Here is a 24,000-nt window from a genome sequence, read left to right as displayed (position 1 = left end):
AGTTCTGAAAATAGCAAATGCTTTGGGGTAATATGTTTTGTATTTCTTTCCCTTTTTTTCCTTTTTTTTTCTTTGTTAGATTTAATTTTAAAATGAAATCAGTGAATATGTTTGCCACCAGAAGGACGTACATTAAGTAATACCTCCAATAATGCAGGCCGGATGTTCAATCATACTTAAGCGTATAATAAAATATGCAAATCCGAGCATACATAAATGATTATGGCAGACTTTGTCCTACCGAAAGTGAGAGGAATAAAATATGTCATGATTTTGTCATGCATGATCATTATTTTCGCTTCGTTGCTTGCAGTTAGGATTTGATGTTCATAATTCTGATTTAAAATTTATGTTTGATAAGAGCTGTAACAAAACAGATTGTGGTACTGGGAAAAAGTGGAGTTAAAATTACACCAAATCAGGCATGTTAGATAAAGATATATAAAGAAACATATGCCTTTACCTAACATTATTATTTTTGTGCTTGTTATCTTCATTTTACATACTTTTTTTTCTCGTTTGTATGTGTGCTTTTTTTCTCCACACGTTATGCATCGCTATGTTGTAGTTGTTTGTTTTGGTTGTCTATTTATTTTTCATTGCATTTTAAAGTCACAAAATGTGTACAGCCATCACAACATGGTTTTAAACATCTCAATACGTTAAGTTGTTTTATGCCAGAAAATAAAAAAGAAAAAGAAAAAAAGACAAATGAGAGAGAGATGGTTTATTCATTTATAGGCCATGGCCTTATATAAAAATTAGTGTCAGAAAAATGAATATTTGAAAGAAAAACCAACAACAAAAATTCGTCACAGACAACGCATCATGTCTCGAAAATGACATGCTCTCATCTAAATAATACATAATGCACAACATAGATGTTTTATACCTCAGTTCTTTTAAGTAACACCCTGGCCTAAGTAATAGATGATACACATCAAGAGAGAGAGAGAGAGAAGACAGACAGACATCAAAAGCGGTAGAGGTGTGCAACAGGGAGATATTTTGGAGAGGAACACTGACAGAGAATCTTAATGAACAAAGGAAAGGGCAGAGAAAGACAGTAAAGATATGGAGGAAGAAGAAGAAGAAGAAGGGTGAGTGTTTAACAAGTAAAGAAAGGGAAGAAAGAAAGGGGAAACACTGACAGAGAAAATTCGTGTACAAAGAATAAAAAAGAAGAGAAAAGGTAAAGATATGGAGGAAGAGAAGGAGGGAATATTTGAAAAGTAAAGAAAGGAGGAGGAAACGGACAGGCAAAAACGTCTGACTGTCAGCTGTGCCTGTGTCAGCCTTCAGTCAATCAACGGATGCTTTGGGAAAGAAGCATTTCCTTTCGGACAGTCAGAATAGCCACTTATCTCTCTCATAGCTCTTGGCCGCGAGTGAGCATTTCCCCATTAAAATCACAAGAGGGTGGGAGAGGCAACAACACTGAAACCAATCCAACATTTCATGCCAACTGGGTTTGCTTTATGCAAATGACGAGGTTTCACAAAAAGTGGGAGTGAGCAGAGGAGGAAACTCCAATAAGTAAAACGCGTGTAGTGCTTCCAAAGTTTTGAAACAACAAAACCCTTCGTTTCTCCAACGACAGAGCGATTAATTACTTCAGAATGTCAGTCAAGTTAAAAACATTTGGAGATCATAACAATAAGAGACAGAGAGAGGGGAGTGGGCGAGGAGGAGAAGGAAGGTAGAAGCCAAAAATATCTGAGTTATTTCCCCCGGCACACCCGATTCAGCGAAACGGAGACAGGTTGTCCATGGCCACGGTGATTGGTCAGATTTGACAAAGGGAGGTCATTGGTAATGGCAGCGTGTCAAAATTGACAGATTACTCCGCCGCTGAAGAGACATCACATTACTGAGAAAGTGCTGATGCGTTTGACGTAAAAACCTTGATACATCACCAAATTTAAACACACGCAGTATGGGCCAGTACCGTACATTAATGGTTTACACGTAGCTTTGAACAGAAAAGTCAGTGAGTAGTTGACACAGTTCCGTTGAACTGGTAAGCGAAGACATAAATCACCGTGCTCCACTCCTACCCCTTGCCATGAACATGGGAATGATGGAAGATTTGAGGAAGTACTGACGGCTACCGATCACGAACTGTCACGTGGCTGTCCGGGGTCACATGTTGACAAGTAACTATGATTCTCGATATATCGGATCGTGACTGTGAGTAGCGACACGGTCTTTAGGTCGTTGACCTCACCTCCGGTGTGCTGTACCAGAGTTACTGGTGATTCTGATAGGTATACGTACTTGGGTTATCTAAATGCTGACATGACAGTTGTTAAGTTGTATGTGTTGTTCTTTATCATGATTATTTTTGTTTCTTTCTTTGAAACGGTGAACTATTTGTCTGTATATCTGTTCAGTTTTGTTTTCTATCTCTTTATTCTCTTGGTCAGTTCTAAGATAACTTCTCCACATAATATGTGGGGTGATGGCCTAGAGGTAACGCGTCCGCGTAGAAAGCGAGAGAATCTGAGCGCGCTGGTTCGAAACACGGCTCAGCCAGCGATATTTTCTCCCCCTCCACTAGACCTTGAGTGGTTGTCTGGACGCCAGTCTTTCGGATGAGACGATAAACCGAGGTCCGTGTGCAGCATGCTTTTAGCGCACGTAAAAGAACCCACGGCAACAAAAGATTTGTTCCTGGCAAAATTCTGTAGAAAAATCCACTTCCATAGGAAAAACAAATAAAACTGCACACAGGAAAAAATAAAATAAAGTAATGGTATGCGCTGTAGTGTAGCGACGCGCTCTCCCTGGGGAGAACATCCCGAATTTCACACAGAGAAATCTGCTGTGATAAAAAGAAATACAAATACAAATAGTTCCGAGTCTACGCGTACACACACACACGCACACACGCGCGCGCACGCACGCACACACACACACACACACACATACACATCACACTGCCAAACACACACATACACAAACACGCGCGCGCGCACATTCGAACACACACACACACACACTCGAACACACACACGACACAATGTGTGCATGTCAGTGGTGTGCGTATGGTGTTAGTTTGTGTGTGTCTGTTTGAGAGAGAGAGAGAGAGAGAGAGCATAAAAACAGCTGAGTTCACTTCTTGAGTTTACCTTTCTCTAAATGTGTGTTTCTGGTGCATTTTTCTTTCCAGACAAAGCAAAACAAAACAATTTTTAGCCAAAAGGGACAGTCCTCACACATTAATCTTTAGTTTGAAACACGAGCAGAAGAGCATTTATGAGTATTATGCACGTCCATGAACATCGAAAAAAAAAAGTTACGATCGTGGAGATGACGGTACCTCTCCACCTCCAGTTATTACATGTCATCTTTCAGTCCGCTATGACGTCATGATTGTCGCTGAAAAGATGGCGGCTGTCACCAACTTGATTGATGGTTTTAGTCTCTTTTTTTTCTTTTTACTGTGTGTGTGTGTGTGTGTGTGTGTGTGTGTGTGTGTGTGTGTGTGTTTCCCCTGAAAAGTCACGTACCAAATAGCTGTCTAGTACGGTCCTGGCAAGTCCATTGTCAGTAGGTGTCATGTACTTAGTTTCTTTCTCGTCCTTAACTGTACCGGGTCAGTGACTTTATAACATGGCGTGATGATGGAATTACGTTTTGTTTTCGGGTCAGAGCAGTTGTCTATCTGTGTCTGCTGGTTTGTTTGTATGTCTGTCCAACCTTCTATCTGTTTGTCTCCGTCCCCTGTCTTTATGCCCGTCCGTTTATCTGTCTCTGTTACTTTGTCTTTCTCTCACTCCCTCTGGGTGTCTCTTTCTCCATATATCTTTCTCCTTCTCAGTGTCTCTTCTCAATGTCTGTCTGTCTGTCTGCCCGTCTGTATCATGTCTGACCCAGTATCTGGGTCTGCTGCCTCCTCCATGTCCCCCCTCCTCACACTCTCTTTCTCAGATCATTTCCCCTTCATATTCTCTGTCTGCATATGTTTGTCTCTCTCCCACCCCTATTTCTCTCTACAAAGAAAATGAACGCAACATGGACACGTGTGGTATTCAACTGCAAAGTGATGCAATGCACGCATTAAGTTGCACGCGTTTGTGTGTGTGTGTGTGTGTGTGTGTGTGTGTGTGTGTGTGCGTGCGTGCGTGCGCGTGCATGTGTGTATGTCTCACTTATAATAATGCCATGTATCAGTTATTTTTCTTCCGTTTCCTGCCTGCTTTTCTGCTAGGGTCAGAGGCCTCGTCTGCGATGAACATCAGACAAAATTAATTAGCTTCTCTTAGTGATCTTCATCTTCTGGGGTCATGCCATATGCCTCCCATGTACATTAAACAAAATTAACTGGCATTAATATGTAAGATTATTGTTTAACCCTTTGTATGCTTCGTTTGGTATTTTCATGTTTCCACCAGTCACCCGCTGCTGCCATGGATTGCGGCTCCATCGAAATGTATCATTGTTTTGATCTTAAACGTGTCACGTTTGCACATGCTTCAGGCTGCAACAGGTCTGCACATGTTTGCAAAGGTCCAGATTTAAACACACATTCGACAGACCTTGAGAAATCTGGTGAACTGTTCTGCTGTGCAGCGCCCAAATGTTTTTAAAGTTAAAGGATATGGATTATTTCAACCCCCGCGTGAAAACGGAATCTAAAAACTAGGATCGCTGAACGTTTTTGAATCTGCCAAGATTCGAACCAAAGACCTTCCACGCGTGAGTGTCTGAGGCACTGACCAGTTGCCTCCTGTGCTGGATTCAAAAGAAGGGGTTCCTTCTCTGTTTTAAATGAAAACTTTTTTCTTTCTTTCTTTTTTTTCTCCTTTTTTTTCTTACAACCGGGATTGAGGAAGAACGACAGATTATTCTGCGTCTGATCTGTACAAAAGTTGTTATCCTGAAGCATTTCTTGACATGTCTTCTTGCTGTTGTAGGCTTTTTGGCAGCAGTCTTACGCCTGTTCTTTTCTCTCTTTTTTCTCTCTCTTTAAAAAAAAAAATTATTACAACGTCAATTTGTTTCGTCACGTACTGATGACGTACATCCACTACTTGAGTGGTGGTGTCTGGTATATGTTTTATTATCGTGATGTAGTAGTCTTCAGTTTAACGTCTTCCACTTTAAGTGATATTAGTGATGTAGTGTAACTGTGGACATGTCCTAATAAATAACCTTCAGTGACCGTTTCTGCGCTTCTTCCTGCTGAATACTGGTAACTATACTGCTCAGCAAGTTACTTTCATGTTAACAATCATTATCAGAAGTTTTTGTCTTGCAATCTGTTGTGTACCATAGTCAGAAGACGCAAGTAACTGAAAGAACCCACGGTCCTTGGCAAGGTTATGTGGAAAAGTCAAAGTCTCTGGTAGAACAGATAGGCATACACCCGCAGACAGAAAAAAGGTGGAAAATGTAGGCCTGTGAGTGGCACTGCAGTGTAGCGACACGCTGTCTGTGAGAGCAGTCCGAATTTCACACAGAAATATGTTGTGACAAAATGTCAAAACAATACAATACAAATCTCTTCATGTTGTAGACGTGTTGGTAGCGCTCCAACATGATTGAAGAACACTCTTTCGCTTCGTCGATTTGTTTCGTCACGTACTGATGACGTATATACGGCAACTTTCTTTTGTCACGTGCTGATGACGTATGTACTCTCCGTAAGTAGTACAGTGTCTTGTATGTGTTTTACCATCGTAAAGTCGTGTAACTGTGGGCATTTCCTAATAGATAACAGTCAGTGACCTGTTTTCTGCGCTCCTTCCCACCGACCAGTGTACTCACGTAGTAGCGACTTTCCCTCACGTTGATGGTGTTGTGTTAGTTTGTGTCACTACATATTTCTGTGTGGAATTCTGAGCTGTACCGCTCTCCGTGTGGACAGCTAGCGTCTCGCCACAGTGCAGCGCCGCCCACATTTTGTTCTCTTCATTTTCTTGTCTACGAGTGAAAAGTGGATTTTGTTCTACTTTTCTTTCTCCCCGTCCTCCCCCCCCCCCCCCCCCCCCCCCCCAATGTCAATCCTTTCAGTGTTGTCGTGAGTTCTTTTACATGCTGTACGCGCATGCTGCACACGGGTACCTCGGTGAAAAAAACCGTTGAATTAAAGGAAGAAAACCACACACGCACATACACACGCACGTATGCACGCACACACACACGCGCGCGCACACACACACGCACACACCATACCCCTGCCCCTCCACACACACACACTCCACACACACACACACACACACACACATACATAACAACCGGAACTTTGTCTTGTTACCTTTGTGTGCCAACGTCATGTATACAGTTGTATAACCACTTACGTCGTAACGGTGATGTGTACGCCTCCTCCCCCATCCTCCATACCCCCGCACCACCACCACCACACCCACTCCAAGTCTGGAGAAGATGGATGAGGATGTTTACAGTTGTCCCGTCGACGATGAATGAGTTCTGTTTCTTACGTAGTATCGCAGCCTGAAGAGCACGAAACCTCTGTTGTTTTATGTGTGTCTTGTGTTGTGTTGTCTTGCTGCGTGTGTGTTTGTGTATGTGTGTGTTTCTGTGTATGTGTGTGTGGAGAGGCATGGGTGTGGCTGGGTGTAGTTGGTGAACGCGAGTGTGTTCTTCAGATTAAGATCTCTCCACTACAAATGACATTAATTAAATAGGAGGCAAAGCCTTCAAGACTCACTTGTGCTTTGCGCTTTATCCAGTAAAGGAATCATGAGGAGAAAAAAAGAGATTTTAAAAATCGTTGAAAAGTGCTGTGTATTAAATATGATATATAAAGTAAGCTTGGGAGAAAAAAAATAAAATAAAATAAAGAAGAAAAAGAAGGCATGCGAGTGGGATCGAACCACGTATGTTCAGTTCCGACGCAAGCAGACTAATCCTCAAGGCTGTGGCACATCTAACGTCAAAATGACTAAACTCAAAACTTAAGGCAATGTTGACTTTTTCTTCTTCGTGCGATAAATAGTTGTCATTGTAGTGGACGTAATAACGCCGTTTAAATACTGTTTTTTATGTGTTCTATTATATCTCGATTTTTCTTTTATTTCGGCGGTAAAGGAGACGTTCCCATCTCCTTCAAACACATCGGAATATATGGTAGAAGTCTAGATCTGCAGAGGGCTGAAATAAACGATCGATTCAATTTTTCTTTTAAGTTCATTCCAGTTCATTCAGCGTCTGCTGTAGAATATTTATATGCAGTAAACACGTCGATGGTGCAGTTTGTATCACTGTAAGTGTTATGTCCAGAATTTGTGTTTCTTTCCTTTTAATTGTGAACACGAAAAACGAGGTCATGTCGTCTTCGAACACAACCTTCCTTCTGGTCGGCCAAACTCAGTGGAAAGCGGTTTTATTTTTGTTTTGGTAATATAGAATTTTCGGATTTCGGAACACATCTCAGCGAAATAAACTGTTAACGATTCGGAAAAACGGCTTAATTCGGGAGAGTTACAACCTGTAATTGATATGACTGTGAAGTTTATTTTTCATACTATGTTTAAGCCAATTTTGGTATTGGCAGACAAAGTATTTCCAGAGAAAATGGCAATTTTAAAGTTTACCACGGACACACACACACACACGCAAACCCACACGTTTTTATTCAGACCACTTTATTTTTTACTCACTTGTGTAAACAAAGTGAGTCAATGTTTTAACCTGGTGTTCGGTTGTGTGTGTGTGTGTGTGTGTGTGTGTGTGTAAGTGAGATAGACTGAGAAAGAGACAGACAGACAGAGGGAGAGACAGAGAGAAGCAGACAGACAAACAGACTTACATAGGATACACATTGTGTCACCCGAGTTGTAAGGCAGAATGCTGTGACGATACCACACTAAGAATCAAACAGGAAGAGGATTCACATCACCCGACAAACCAATCACAAGTCTGACATGATGAATGGCGTAATCCATGCTTTACATTGCATTTCAGTGCAAGTGGGTCTGTGATGTTTTCAGGTCTAACAGGCAAGGAAAAACAAACTTACCTCCTTAAAAAAAAAAAAAAAAAATTACACCCCATACTGAATCAAAATGATATATTTAGACTCAAGCATTGTTTTAGAAATATAACCAATGATTATTTCTTTCACTTGTTTCACGTGCATTTTCCGATTCAAAGATGATGAAACCATGTGCTACCCACACTTGTGTTGAAAATGAGACTGAGAATTAGACTGATCCTTCAGAAAGGAGTTATTTTTATGCTAATTTACCATAGTTTTCATGCAACCTCCCCGCCCTCCCATCGTCCCTCTCCCACCCCCCATCCTACTGGCAGAAGTGCTGCATTAGCATGTCGTCCCAAATGATATTACTTGGAACTAATAATCACTCCAGCTTTGTGAAATAAACCTACAAATCCAAACAAATTAAATTGAATCATAACCCCTTCTTCCCCGATTTTTAAAATTTTTTTTAAGATCCAATGTTCAGTTTGATCATTGTCACCATCACCTCTCTTTTTCCTGAAATCTAAGGATCCTATGATTATTAGATTCAATCTTTTTTTCAACGATCGTATATCGATCTGTCGCATTTCCTGCGGATTTGTCTTCTGTTGCTTATCAAATGAAATCAAATAGAAAATACTTTATGAATATGCATGGAAATGAATAATTATTTGTAAACCGTAATAGGTGCCATCTCTGCAATAGCGACAAAGGCGACTGACTGAAGCCTAGTTGCAGTGCCAGAGATTGTTGTATAATTATGCTCTGTTTCACGCTGCTGCTGTGCTCTTTCGTGATCATGGACAGGGATCATCGAATGCTGATGCGCTCACATGATTGATACACTTGACCTGTCTTTTAGAGAGATGTTTTTTGAACATGCGTTCGCCGTTCTCGCCTTTGAGTGCGTCGTGTCTGGCGATTTGGCATTGGGTGCGACTTTTTTTTCTTTTGTTTCCTTTTTAAAAAAATTTTTTATGCGTTCCGAGATTTTGTCTTTTAGTGCGATGTTTCTTGAACCTGCGTTCGACGTTGTTGTCGTCTAGTGTGATGGTTTTTTAACATGCGTTCTGGCGATTTTGCCCAACAGTGCGATGTTGTCGTTGTTTTTTTGTTGTTTTTTTTGTTGTTGTTTTTGTTGTTGTTGTTTTTTGTTTGTCTTTTTCCAGATGAATTGCGCGTTGTGGGGATTTTGTCTTAAGTGCGATGCTTTTTCGAGAATGTGTTCTGATGACCTTGTCTGTTGGTGCGGTGTTTTTTGTTTTTTGTTTTTTTCTCAATGCGTTCTGGCGATCTCGAATTACAATGCGATATTTTTTTCTTGAACATGCGTTGTGCGAAACAACTGGCGTCTGGCTATATATAGACATTGTGTCTGCTTCCTTGTGTCCCTGCTGTCATAGCTGTTTCTGACTTTGAGCATTATTGTGAACGGTATTCATTTTTCTTTAGATTCTGATCAATAAGGCTGTACATTTGGCTTCTTTCAGATGTTTGTTTCTTCCTCTCTCTCTCTCTCTCTCTCTCTCTCCCTCCCTCTCTTTCACTATTTTCCTGATGTATGACCCTGTTCTTTAGAAAGAAATCGAGGAACTCCCAATTGCTGAAGTTTAATATTTACGAGTTTGTATCCAGCACTTCCTTCCTTCCCCCATCACCGATTTCTTCAACAAATATCGCTGTATGTATCGGTAATTTATAAAAGTTTTAAAAATTCAACCCATACTGGTGGTTTGTCTGTCTGCATTTGGTTTTCTATGTTTAATTTTTTTTTTCTTCCACGGCATCGTGGCTGGATGGGATCCTATTCCATGTTCATTTCTTACATATAAACAGATCATTGCCAGTGTCACGACGATGTATTTGTAAATCATCGGTGTTGTTTGTCATTATTTCATTGTTCCCAGTGAGCACGGCCATCACTGTGAGGCGTTAAGCGCTGTTTTTACCTGCACACAGTGACCACAGTTTGTGTTGTTGGCACAGTGTACACGCTGCGATCAGTATTGTATAAACGCTGTTACAAGTCTGCAGTTGCATGGATATTTTGATCATACATGTTGACGTGTGTTTAGTTTGTTGTCTCCACACACCTGTTTCTTTGATGTTGTTGTTTGTATTGTGTATTGCACTCGTCTTGCTCTGCCTTGGTTACATCCACGTAGAATTCAGTGCGCCCGAAAGGTCGGTTTTTTGGGGTTTTTTTCCGTGTTGAGGTTTCGTTTTCAAGGGGCGTCACCCCCTCCTTGGTACATGGACCCCTTGATCCGTTGTGAATGGTCAACACGAACTGATACACTTTTGTATTTGGGAGTATTCGCTTTTTTCAGCTTCAAAATTTTATACATTTTTGATGAGACACATCTTTCTACACAAAGTAAAAGTGAAGTGAACTTGAACTTACATCTTATCACATGAAAATACACTCTGGATTCTTGCATTGAAGTTATTTTCTATAAACTGACGTGTCGTTTTATATGTTTCTGTTTGAATTAAATGTTGTCCAATTAAATGCGTATCTTTATAGGCTTTTTATCTAAATCTGTTATTCTTAGCAAATGAGACATATTTCGAATAATAATATTTTCTCTCGAAGATTTCATGCAGTTCGGAAATAGTCAAGACAAGATCTGACCAAGGCAGAACGACCTGTGTGCATGTCCATGTGTCCTTACTTCGACTGCATGCATTGTTATAGATTGACATGGTTATTCATTGTCATGTTCTTACTGAACTTTGAGAGTACCCATGCATCTTGACCAAGGACTACCTTGGCCACAGTGAAGTCTGGATGGTGAACCAGCATCTGCACACACCGTCCGGAGAGCTTCAGTCCTCGCAGCTATCAGCTGCCACTGCCACGTGGATCTCCTGCTTTCTCTTGTCAGGGTTTTGACAGGTGACTTTAACGAACCTGTGCCTCTTTTCTTCAGATAATCATGTCAACGCCAAGTTCCAAGTGATAGCCGACACCAACGTGTCAGCAGGTAGGTAACGGCGTTCATTTGATATACATACATATATATATATATATTTTTTTTTTTCATATGCTTTTTTCATGTTCTTTTTTTCTTTTGCTATTTTTCTTTCGTTTGCCTTTTTTTTTTCTTTTTTAACGTATCACTTGATACTCGTTCCTTTGTCAAAGACAGAAAAATTATAGTTTGGGTAAGAAGGTAAATGACGGTACTCTCTCTCTCTCTGCGAAGTATTGTAACCCCCTTGCCAGAAGTTGTTTGTTTTTTGGCCAATGGCAATAAAAAAAATTCTGTCAGTGTCTCTGTCTCTCTGTCTGCCTCTATCTCTAACCCCCACCCCACCCCTCCTCTCTCTCCACCCCCCACCGGCCCCTCCCCCTCTCTCCTAAAAAAAGGAGAAATCCCATACAGAACATGGCCTCTGACTTGACAGGTCAAAATGTCTTTATACAGGATCGCTGCACAACGTACTCCATTGTGCTTGCTTCATGAAAGGGAGCCAGCCTTCACCTCTTAAAATTTATTCCTTTGACTAGGGTACACAGTTGACCTTTGTCTGGCTGTGTCAGGGGTAAGCTTGGTAGCCTCCCTTTGGCTCGGAAGCATTCCTGTTTTTGTAACTCATTTCTTTCACTTTAATCCTGGGCTGTTTCATGTTATTGCTGTTGTTTATTTTAATATAATTTCAAGCCTTGCACGTGGTAACCAAATGATGATTTCTTTTAACGACATCTTACATGATAATGTTTGTTATAATAAGTACTGGATTATGATTTAAAAAAACCGAACATTATGTGAAGATTGTTTTAAAAAAAATCAATCCGGATCACGATAATTGTTCCTGGTGTCAATCAATTACTGCTTAAGACAGGTTTCAGCATCAAAGTATGTGGATTTTTTCGTTTTGATTTTGTTGTTGGTGTTTTTTGTTTTGTTTTTGTTTTTTTGTTTTGTTTTGTTGTTTTTTGTTGTTGTTCTTTGTTGTTGTTGTTGTTTTTTTGAGGGGGTGGGGGGGTTGTTGTTGTTTTGCTGGGGGGTTTTTTGTTTTCTTTGTGTGTGTGTGTGTGTGTGTGTGTGTGTGTGTGCTATAGCTGAATGGTGTCCACTGGATGTAATAGATAATAGATATAATTCATCTTATATGTGCATTCACGCGTACTTGAAGGTAATTTCTTTTCTTTTACTTCAAATCTTATTTAACATTAATAGATATTATTTCGTGTTTTCGGCATTCATTTTTGGTTGTTGAATGCTCAGTAATAGTGAGATAATGGCAGAATTTTTCTCTACTTTTGGAATAGGTTTTGATGGAAACATCTTTTTCTGTTCGCGTTCACAAACAATTTTGTAGTTTTTGATACAGAACTGTAGTAACTATTTCCACTTCTTTAAGCTTTAGGTGTGATTCAACGTCGTACTGTTTTGCTCTTGTCTTTTTTTTCTTTTTCTTTTTTTCTTTTTTTTTAATACTTGCGTGTAAGTCTTTCATTATAGTGCCCTGTAGTTTTTATTTTTATTTTGGAACCATACATTTTCCCTAACTGATGTTGATTGTTATTGCATTGTGTCCCTGTGTCAAGGAGGTAACGCGCATTATAAATACCCATTGATAATAACATTGTTTATTGCATTTATTCTTGTTATTCTTCTTATCATATTTATCATCATCATCATCATCATTTGAAGCCAAGTTTAAGACATATTCTAATTAAAGCTTCCGACAGCTTTCATAATTGACGATGTTCTTTATGATTTCAGGAAATCGGTTTGTTTTCTGATTAACTGACTCTGTATGTGTGTGTGTGTGTGTGTGTGTGTGTGTGTGTGTGTTTTATGTAGATATTCTGCAGCAATACACCTTGGGTGACAGCCCTGGCGTGTCAACAGGATATCTTGGAGGTGTGTGTGCATTCCCCGACAGTGCAAGTGCACGTGATACTGGTTTTCAGGGAACGGGGTCATAACAGACTGTGGCTGCAGTAGTGTGTCGTGTCATGATGGTGATGCTAAAACTTGCGTCAGGAGCTTGCTCTTTTTTCTTTTTTTTTTCTTCTTCTTCTTTCTTATTTTAGGGAGGAGGGGAGGGGGCAGTCTGTCTTAAAGCGAGTGCATTGGAATTGGTGATGGGCTGCGTCATTGTATTGCAATGGTCTGGCGATGCTAACAGCGTGTGCGGAGGGTAACAGAATGGTGCCACTTTGAGGCGCGCTTCTGGAGCAATGATTAATCAAAGTGGGTTGCACTGACAGGTAAGGGATTTGGTTTTCTGTGTACGTGTTTGTTGATGCGCTTGGGGGGGGGTGGGGGGGGGGAGTGCGGTAAGGTGCTTGCTTTTAACCTATGCTGTGCGCTGGTGGCGTTGTTGTTGGTAGATTCTCAGCTGGCTGAATCTGTAATAGTTGTTGTAAGCATCATCACGGCCATGGATGCAAAGGTCGTATGTTTGAAGTTGTGTGCATCCACAGTCCGTGCATGTTTTCGCAGTTGGCTGTTTAACCTCATGAAGCTGTAGCTGGTGGAAGAAAGGCTTCGCCGACCCTGTTTTACAGCAGCTGCGCGCGCAGTTTTGCATTACAAAGAAAGTAAGTTCTTCCGTGCTGATTACCGCTGCCTTGAACCAAAAGCTGAAGGGTTCACACAGCTATCGCCTAAGGCTTCGCAGTGTATCTTGCATTGCGATGCGTTAATTACATGCAGCTTTGAAAAATCACGTTCTTGTACACGATATGCGTTCTGCTGCTGTGCTTATGTCACAGAGCCTGCGCAGTGCGCTTCGGTAACATTGTTGTCAAGTTGTAGACTGGTTGTTTAATGCCGGCAACTTTTGATGACAGTATTGTCGCAATGTCAGCTGATAGTATCTGATAACAGTTGATTCACTGTTTTGCTTTTAATAGTTGTTTTGGGGACTGGTGACTTGGAAGCCCAGGAAATCCGACAGATAAGAAACGTGAGCTTCATTCCTTATAATCCTCAAAATATATCGAAAATAAAAGTAACTGTCTGATTCATCACGAGAGTCCAAGACTCCATCTAGTGCAGGAAAAGTGTTCAGAATTTTAGATACCCGCAGAAAATCATAATCTAAAATCAGTCTCTGAGTAAGTCATTATTGGGTCGCTTTTGTTTTCCATTGCATGCATTTTATATTTGGCACAAACATGCACTTTACATCATTGCTTTTCTTCTTTGTGTAAAAGTCTTTTCTTTCAAAACATTTCTTTTGGACATAGATTAAGAAAATGTTTCTGTGCGCTAGAATATTGTTTAAATACATTTCGTTTCTATTTGCTAAACTATTTTTAAGGGGGTTAAGTTATACCTTGGGAAAAAAATTACACACTCACAGAACTACCACAAACTGATATAATTGCAAATCATTGCCTCAAAGTAAATACAACATTGATTAGCAACTGTGATTGACATTGATTACATGACGAAGAGAGAAAAACGAAACAAAACGAGAGACCAGACATGAGAGTCCTGGAAGCATTTTGATATAATACACCGCCATAACCCACTGCCGTTACCTGAAATACCTTGTCAACTTGTTTAGTGTAATTGTGGCACGGGTCTTTCTTTGGTATATTCGTCAGTCAAATCTGCATAGAGAATTATGCTCAAAGACACGTTTCTTGCGGACAGCGACACACCCAACACTATTTATCGTGTTCACGGCAGCCACGCACGGAAAAGAGTACAATGGATCTTTGTGTGCACCCGTACCGATAGCCTGGTTGTACGGGATCCAAGTTGAGAGAACGGGAAACTTGCCACTAGTTTGGCCTTTGGGTGCTTTGGTGTTGTGTCCAAGCCTTCAGTGTTTAATACGTGGTGTGTGTGTGTGTGTGTGTGTGTGTGTGTGTGTGCGTGCCGGTGTGTGTGTGTGTGTGTGCCGCGCACGCGCACCAAACAATTTAGTTGTTGCACGGCACAAAGAGAAAGAGAGACAGAGAGAGACAGACAGACACATACAGACAGAAAGAGATAGACAGAGAAAGAGAGGGATGGTTGGGCAGGGGAGGGGGAGTTAAGGTGGAAAAGAGGAGTGTCATTGTTCACAACGTCCTTCCATGAGATGCTCACGTCTCATAATGTGTGCAGCAGTAAAACATAACTCTCAGCGAAGAGAAGCATGAACCTTTCTTGTAGCGTTCTCACCAGTTCAGTTCTCACATATGAATGAACGGATAAACAATGATACACAGAAGTAATTAAGCAAATAAATTACAGAATAAGCTTTCTGAAGAACAAAGAAATACACACGTAAAGCCTGGGTCTTCTGCGTTTCTCAGTCATGCTGTATGTGGATGTTTTTCTATGGAACGATGAATTATGCTACATGTCCTTAAAAATGAATTAGTGAAAGAATAAATAAACAAATCAATGAAAAATGACTGAACAGATAAATGAACATAAACAAAATAGATAAATAGATGAATGAATAAATAATTAAATAAATAAACTCAATGACAGATACCTGCTTGAATACTGAAACGTACACACATCTATAAAAAAGAAGAAGAAGATAACAGATAAACAATTAAGAAACTAAAACAAATAAGCACCTAAGCAGAAATTGTCTCCCATGAAGGAATATGCGGGAAGGGTGTTTGGAGGGGAACAAAGAAACACAGGGGACGACACTCCAACAAGAAAAACAAGAGTTATCTTCCGACATCGCTGCTCGAAGAGCGTACCCATTGGCACGGTGGCCGTGTGCTGTCGTGGAGACGAGGGAGTGCTGAGCCGTACCACCAAGGACACTTACATCCTTGCTTCCTCTGTTCCTCTCTCCTTTGCGGCGTCTGCAGGGGGGATCAAAGAGATGTCTGCAGACAGTGACAGGTGAGTGTGGTGTAACGTGGGACGTATGACAATTGTGCTTGGGTCTTGTGTTGTTGCTTCAGTGGACCTGATATTCTTGTGCGTGTGTGTGGGGAGGGGGGGGGGAGTGTGTATCAAGGATTCTCTGTGTGTGTGTGAAGGGAAAGGGCGATAGGGGAAGTGAGGAGTGTATAGCGCTCCGTGGACACTTTTTGTGCCAGATTTATTTCTTGTCATTTCAAGTGTGGGGAAGCAGAGTGAGCGAGGCACCAAAATAATCTTTACATGATACAGAGAGGTGGTGTGAGAGACTGAGAGAGATGGGGTGAGAGGCTGAGAGAGAGAGATGGGGTGAGAGGCTGAGAGATGGGGTGAGAGGCTGAGAGAGAGACAGAGATGGGGTGAGAGAGATCGTGTGAGTGGCTGAGAGATTGGGTGAGAGAGATGGGGTGAGTGGCTGAGAGAGATGGGGTGAGAGACTGAGAGAGATGGGGTGAGAGACAGAGAGATGGGGTGAGAGGCTGAGGAAGATGGGGTGAGTTGCTGAGAGAGATGGGTTGAGAGAGATGGGGTGAGAGGCTGAGGGAGATGGGGTGAGAGGCTGAGAGAGATGGGGTGAGAGGCTGAGTGAGATGGGGTGAGTGGCTGAGTGAGATGGGGTGAGTGGCTGAGATGGGCTGAGAGAGATGGGGTGAGTGGCTGAGAGAGATGGGGTGAGAGGCTGAGAGAGATGGGGTGAGTGGCTGAGAGAGATGGGGTGAGAGGCTGAGAGAGATGGGGTGAGTGGCTGAGAGAGATGGGGTGAGAGAGATGGGGTGAGACGCTGAGAGAGATGGGGTGAGAGAGATGGGGTGAGTGGCTGAGAGAGATGGGGTGAGTGGCTGAGAGAGAGACAGAGAGATGTGGGTGGAAGGTTAAGAGAAAGGGTGAGTGTGCGTGCATTTCATGTGTGTGTGTGTGCGCGCGCGCGCGTGCATGTATATGTCGAATTCCAGCTATTCTTTCCCGACTTGGAGATGGCTGTGTATTGCGTTTCTCTTAATGTTTGTATCTGTTTGTCTCACTATCTGTGCCTTTCCTTCTCTGTCTGTCTCTCTCTGCCTCCCCTCCCCCCATCTCTCTCTCTCTCTCTGTATCATTTTGTAATTCTGTTGGTTTCTTCGATTCCCCATGAGGGTGGAATTCTACGAGCTGGCCACCTAGTTTGTGTGTGTGTGTCTGTGTCTGTGTGTGCGTCTGTGTGTGTGTGTGTGTGAGTGTGTGTGTGCTTCTGCTGTCAGGCTTCTGCTTGGCAGATGTGGTGTAGCGTATATGGATTTGTCCGAACGCATTGACGCCTCTTTGAGCTACTGATACTGATATGATACTGTCGAATGGTCATGTTTATGTATCCATTATGATGTACAGAGAGTGGGAATGAATCCTGTATGAGTATGTGTAGAGAAGGGAGGGAGGTTAGTTTCCGCGTGATGATATGAACATTTGACTCTGTGTGTATGTGCGCGTATGTTTTCGACTGTCTCCTTCATTGTTACAAATAATTTTGCTCTTTTCTCTTTACCGAGGGCTATAGGTGTTGGGCCTGACTTTAGTGGGCTTTGGGGTGAGGGGTGGGCAGGGGTGAGGAGAGTAATGGTCCAGAATCCTGCTTACGTTTGGCACCATACCAATACCCCCTCCCACTACCCACCCCTTCTCTGTCTTTCTCGATCTCTGTCTCTTTCTTGCCCCTCCCTCTCTCTCTCTCTCTCTCTCTCTCTCTCTCTCTCGCTCACACACACACACACACACACACACACACACACACACACACACACACACACACACACACGCCGCGTTCCCTGATCTTAACCACTAAACCACCATTCTTTGCACGAGCTCCGCAGGCTGATTTGAATAATATATTACACAGTATCAAGTGTGTTGTTGTCAACTCATGTCCTTCGAATGTAGGGCGCTGGGAGAACAAAGAGAAGTTGTTTGGAGGGTTGGTGGTGTGGGGGAAGAGTGAGGGAGAGGGGGGGTTGAGGAGGCCCATGAGAGGGTGGGTGGTGGAGGAGGGTGGTTTAGGGAGGAGGGGGAATTTGAGGGCTACCCCCCCACTCCCCGCCCTTCATTACCTGCTCGTCAGAGGTGTCTAGAGCTGAGAAAGGGGACAATTTCGTTTTGTATCGTTCCATTTTCGTTTTCCTTTACTTTATTTGTCTGAAAAGGAGGGCAAGTTTTTGTTGTTGTTTCATTTCGTTTTATTTCATTCTGTCTTATTTTCATTTTTATTTTGTTTTGTTGTAAGTTGAGTTTCATTTTTTTATTTCTTTTTTTTCCCATTTCCTTCAAATCCAGTGATTACAAAAAAGAAGTTTATTTGTATTTTTGCAAGTTATACAATGTAGATGTTTGCTGAAGCCAGTTCATGAGAAAAAAAATTTTTTTCTCATCATGTGGAAAGGGATATTCATACCGGGAAGATGGGAACGATCCACATAAAGAGGCCAAATTGAAATGCTTATGACTTGCCATAATTTTCCCATTCAGATGGGACGATAAGCCCAGGTTCCATGTTCAGCACGTTCTTGATGCACTGAAAAAAGAACCAACGGCAACAAAAGGGTTGTCCTCTGGCAGAATTCTGTGTAAGAAATCCACCCTGATAGGCACACAAGATGCACCAAGACCTGACAAAGCACGTTGGGTAAAGCTGCTGATCAGGCATCTGCCTGACATATGTCGCGTAGCGGATATGTATTAGTCTGAACGCAGTGACGAACGCCTCCTTGAGAAACTGAAACAGAAAATTCCCAAAGTGTCTCATTGTTTCATTATTGTCCCGTGTTTCGACTTAGAACTGACTTTAACTGTTCGCCAGACCTTGTTTGAATCTAGACATTTACAAGCGTGGTCGGCAAGGAAAGAGGGGCATTGTACAATTTGGGGCAGTGGGGAACTGGAGGCCAAAGGGGAGAGAAGGCCAGAGAAAAGACATTCATTTTCATGGCCCACAACTCTTTCCTTAGCGCTGTAAATTCTTACCGAGGTACTGACTTCCTGCTTACACACACAGACACAGACAGACAGACAGACAGACAGACACACACACACACACACACACACACACACACACACACACACAGGGGCGTAGGACAGCGAGTGAGAAAGAGCGAGCCAACCATAGAGAGAGAGGTGGAGGGAGAGAGAAAGAGAAGAGAGAGAGAGGGGGGGGAGAGAGAGAGAGAGAGAGAGATTTACATGATAAAAAGAAAGAAAGAAGCGACTGAATATGATGACAAGAGAAAGGGACGGCTGGTTGTTGTTTTTTTGGGGGGTGGGGGGGTGGGTGGGGGGTGAAAGACAGAAAACCTAAATGTGATGTTTGAGATATTCGTGACGCCGTGTGTATAGTCACGCACCTGTCTTCCTGTGTTTGGTGGTGAAGGTGGTGGTTGTGCAGGTTGAAAACAGTCAGTGTTTGCATAAACGTCTCTTGTTGGGGCACTGTGGATATTTGTACGGTATTGGAAATTTTGTCAAATGTTGTTTTCACTTTTCTGTTGTTCTCTTGTTATTGTTGTTGTTGCTGCTGTCTGCCTTATCTGTTGTCCATTCTGTAGCTCTCCAGTGTCTGTATTCCAGTCCCTGCTATGTTTCTCTCTCTCTCTCTCTCTCTCTCTCTCTCTGTCTGTCTGTCTCTGTCTGTCTGTCTCACTCATAAACTACTTGTGAACCTATCTGCCCCTCCCAACCACCCCCTTTTTTAACCATACATACGTGACATTTATTGAACACGCATTTTATGTGTTCAAGTACGATAGTCAGTGTGCTTTCCCACCATCGTGAGACGGCCACGTGCCTTCCAGCACTCTGCGATGCCGGGCTACAGGAGCATGACGTCATGTCAAGTGTTACGTCATGTTGTGATGACGTATTGTTTTAGCGTAATAGGAGGGATGGTGGTGAGGGTGAAATGTAACAGTTACAGTAAAATGTGTTAACGTGTTGTCCTCAATTCACGGTCTGACCAACGTTTCTTGTGCAGGTTAGGCGTCTGCTTCTCCTTATGATGCCATGACGCACTTATTTCAAAATATGATGCCATGTCTTTTTATTTTATTTTTTTTTTTTTTTTTTAATATTTTTTTCTGTGTCTTTTCTTCTTCTTTCTCGTTTTTCTCTCAAGGCCTGACTAAGTGCGTTGGGTTACGCTGCTGGTCAGGCATCTACTTGGCAGATGTGGTGTAGCGTATATGGATTTGTCCGAACGCAGTGACGCCTCCTTGAGCCACTGATACTGATACTGATATGATGCCATGACGTATTACCTCCAACATGTCACAAAACAAAACAAACACAATGACGTATTTTCTTGCCGGTTATGCTATGACGTATCATTACAACCACCATCCTCACAAAAAAGACATATTGTCTCACCTTTAATACCATGACGTATTATTATAACTGCCATCCTGAACCCCCCCCCCCCCCCAAAAAAAAAAAAAAAAAAAAAAGAAAGAAAATTATTTATTAAAAAAATAACCGAAAGAAATTCAAACAAAAACAAACACTTTTTTTAACTAAAGGAAAAAAAAAAGAAGAAGAAAAAAGAAAATTCACACACACACACACACACACACACACACACACACACGAAAAAAAAGTAATGTACTTTTCGCGCCAGTGATACCATATCACCACCACCTTGGTCACAAAAAATGACGTATCATCTCCCCCCAACTGATGCCACGACGTGTTATTACCACCATCAAAAAAGAAACATTGAGGTACTTTCTCCCCTCCCACAATGCCATGACGTATTACCACCACCATCGTCACAAAAATGACGTATCCTTTCACCTATAATGCCATGACGTATTACCACCACTATCGTCACAAGAAAACAATGACGTATTCACTCACTTGCACTGACATGACGTATAACCACCACCATCGTCACACAAAAAACATGACGTCATTTTGCAGGCACCACAGTCTTGTGGGCAGCAGACATGACCGGAGGTGTGGCTGCAGGACCTGACGGGGGCACCGCTCAGCAAAACACCGCCATTGACCACCTGGGAGGAGGGGGTGGGGAAGGAGGGGGATACACAATGGGACCCCTCCCCACCACCACCACCACCCCCGCGCCGCCCCCAGCGCCCACCACCACCCTCTCCCCGTTTTCTTCTTACAATGCCTTTGGTGTTCAGACCACCCCCTACTTCTCCAACTTCCCTGGGTTCCAGTCCGCGCAGAGTGGAGGGGTGACCCCCCAGTACTCCTCAGTCCCGGTTGACCCTAGGCCGTCCCCAGGAGGTAGCCAGTGTCCGGGGTGTCAGGGGCAGAGAAGGACGGTGGGGGTGGGGGTGGGGGAGGAGATACGCGCCACAACATACAATAATACAATCTCTTAAAGGGAAAATGTTGACACATGTGCTAATAATAATATATCCCACCCCCCATCTCCCCCAAAAAGGCGACGTATAAAAAAGACAGAAAGAATACAAATGATGCCCGATACAAGAATACTTATCTCTCTGTAAAAGACGCGTTTGCTGATAAGATGAAGGCGACATATACGAAAAAAAAATGTAGGCATATTGCATCCACAGAACAACATAACGTTTTGTCATGTCTTTACGTTTCAGTAAGAATACTGTTTCATAATAATTACATGCTTACGACTGTCTAAGCTCATTATCAAAATGCATGTTATGCTCAAGAGATGGCATTTGCATCAATGCCAAATTAACGGTTTAGGTATGCAAAATCATTAATAGATGAATAGATAAATAAATGAAACAATCAATCAATCAATCAAATAATCAATTATTTCTTTATTCATTTATTCTTTCTTTCCTTCCTTCCTTTCCTTCCTTCTTCCTTTCTTTCTTCGAGGTGGATACGGGTAGCTTACACTATGGATCGGGTAGCCAGTCTCCATGTGTGAGGACAGAAATGGAGTGAGGGGGTGGGCGAGGTGGATGCGGGCAGCAAACATCATGGGGGGAGAGAGGGGAGAAGGGTCAGTGTGAGGTCAATCACCAAACGGAAATACAACAGTTCAACAAACAAACAAAAAGAAAACCAAAACGCCAGCAACAGTAACTAAAAACTCAGCTGAACGGAACTGGAATGAAGGATAATTACTTGGAGTTTTTAGTGCTCGTTAAAGCAAGCTGTGCGCGTGTTCGTTTTGTGTGTGTGTGTGTGTGTGTGTGTGTGTGTGTGTGTGTGTGTGAGTGCATGGGTGCGTGTGTGCATGAGTGTGTGTGTGTGTTGTGGTAGAGAGTATGCGTGTGCATGTGCATGTGTGTGTTTGAGAATTGGAATCATATTGTAAGATATTTATCACTTGTGCGTGTGTTATTGTATGTGTAAGTGTGTGTATGCGTGTGAATGTGTATTTGAGAGAGAGAGAGAGAGAGAGAGATGTGCCTGTCAATGCTTTGGGTGCTTTTCACTAACCAACGTGAGCTGGATATGCTCATTTTTCCTGAAAAAAATTCCATACTTTAATATCATTGTGTTTTAACACACACACCTCCGCCCCCCTGTTTTCCCTCCACATGTAGCGTTTATGACTTCATCCGTGTTTTTTTATGCTGCTCATGTTCTTGAGATTGATTCACATCAGTATCATTATTTCATGTCTAATCTAGTTTTGAAGAATGTCTCAATCATATAATGTTGACAGTTGTTCAATTGTAAATGTAACTGCAAGTCGTGAGACTTAGATAATCATTTAAAGTAGATTTAGAAGTGTCAAGTTGAATTTGATGAACTGTTTCAAGATTCTTTTCTTCATAATGTATTCTGTTTTGATGATTTTCACTGTTAATATATGAATTACCTCAGCAATACTTTTTGATAATTAAGTTATGTCAACATCCGATTAATAATTGTTGAAAAAAAAATGTTTTGAACAAATTTTTTGCCATGTTCCCGTAAAATATTGCTGTGTGGATTTCTTTTTTTGTTTAATTTTATTTTTTAATTGAACAACAACAACAACAACAACAACAAAAATGTATATATATATATATATGTACGATGATAGCACAGACTAACGAAGGGAGTATTTGTGGTGACTGACACAGACACGCGAAGAAAATAGGCACATGAATATATTTCTTTTGTAATTACACTCACGAGCACATAAAAAGACTTTGTGACGACCCCTCAATAGACACATGAGGGGGAATGGTGTGTTTGTGGGGTGGGGGGGGAGTGCAGGGGGGGGGGGGAGTCAGAGGGGGCGTGGAGGGGTATGTGAGGGGGGGGTATCAATATCATTATTACTATAATTCTTGTTATGATGATGATGACGACGATGATGACGATGGTGATGCTGACGATAACGATGACTGGTCCAGGCACAGGATCGGGATCCCTGAACGACCTGCTGGGCATGGGGGGTTCCAACAGCCTGAACGACCTGGTCAACAGCATCTTCTCCCCACCCGTGTCCGTGGGGTCCGGGGGTCACACCTCGGGGGGCGGCAACGGTCAGTCAGGGGGAGGGGGGGAGTGAGAGAGGGAAGGGGAAGAAAGAGAGGAAGAGGAGACACAGGGGAAAATGACAGAGGAAGGAGAAGGATAGAGGGAAGAGAAAAGAGAGAGGGGGGAGAGAGGGAAGAGAGAGAGGGGGGGTAAAGAGGGAGAGAGAGAGAAGAGGGAAGAGAGGGAGGGGGAGAGAAGGGGGGAGAGAGAGAGGAGACACGGGGTGGGGGGGGGGAACGAGATAGTAGAGACAGATGGCAGAGAAAGGGGAGAGAGAAGGGGGGAGAGAGAGAGGAGAGGGAAGAGAGGGAGGGGGAGAGAAGGGGGGAGAGAGAGAGGAGACACGGGGTGGGGGGGGGGGGGGGGAACGAGATAGTAGAGACAGATGGCAGAGAAAGGGGAGAGAGAAGCAAGAGGGGAGAAAGAGAGAGGAGAGAGAGAGCAGGAGAAAAGGGAGAGAGAGAGAGAGGGAGGAGGAAGATATATAATGTAGAGAGATAGTATGTGTGTGCGTGCGTGTGTGTTTTTGTGTGTGCGCGCGCGCGCGCGTGTGTGTGTGTATGTGGCAGAGAGACGTGTGTGTGTGTGTGTGGCAAAGAGACAAAGATAATGCGAGAGAATTTTTTCGTGACATCTATATGTGAGATAAAAATGTTTATTATTAACTTCATTTTCAGGTACTGATATGCTGCTACGTAAGTATAGTATACACTTTTAGCCATTGGTTACCCTCTGTGTATGTGTGCGTGC

At 42.5% G+C, this 24,000-nt stretch overlaps 1 protein-coding gene across 5 annotated transcripts in view; it reads left to right on the top strand.

The window, feature by feature from the left end:
• Nucleotides 1-24,000, top strand: part of LOC143278072 (uncharacterized) — a 50,937-nt gene that overhangs the window by 12,650 nt on the left and 14,287 nt on the right. The window contains exons 3-6 of one of the 5 annotated variants that reach the window (XM_076583102.1): nucleotides 10,885-10,938; nucleotides 12,769-12,828; nucleotides 23,124-23,255; nucleotides 23,928-23,945. In XM_076583102.1, the coding sequence (XP_076439217.1) occupies nucleotides 10,885-10,938; nucleotides 12,769-12,828; nucleotides 23,124-23,255; nucleotides 23,928-23,945 (264 nt within the window). Of the gene's footprint in view, nucleotides 1-10,884; nucleotides 10,939-12,768; nucleotides 12,829-15,535; nucleotides 15,778-20,730; nucleotides 21,064-23,123; nucleotides 23,256-23,927; nucleotides 23,946-24,000 lie in introns of those variants that run through there. The other 4 variants (XM_076583101.1, XM_076583104.1, XM_076583103.1 and 1 more) reach the window with 4 other exon arrangements.

Source organism: Babylonia areolata, chromosome 35 (assembly GCF_041734735.1).
Source record: "Babylonia areolata isolate BAREFJ2019XMU chromosome 35, ASM4173473v1, whole genome shotgun sequence".
NCBI lineage: Eukaryota > Metazoa > Mollusca > Gastropoda > Neogastropoda > Buccinidae > Babylonia > Babylonia areolata.
The sequence above is the reverse complement of the archived record's forward strand: the minus strand, read 5'-3'. Positions and strand labels throughout refer to the sequence as shown.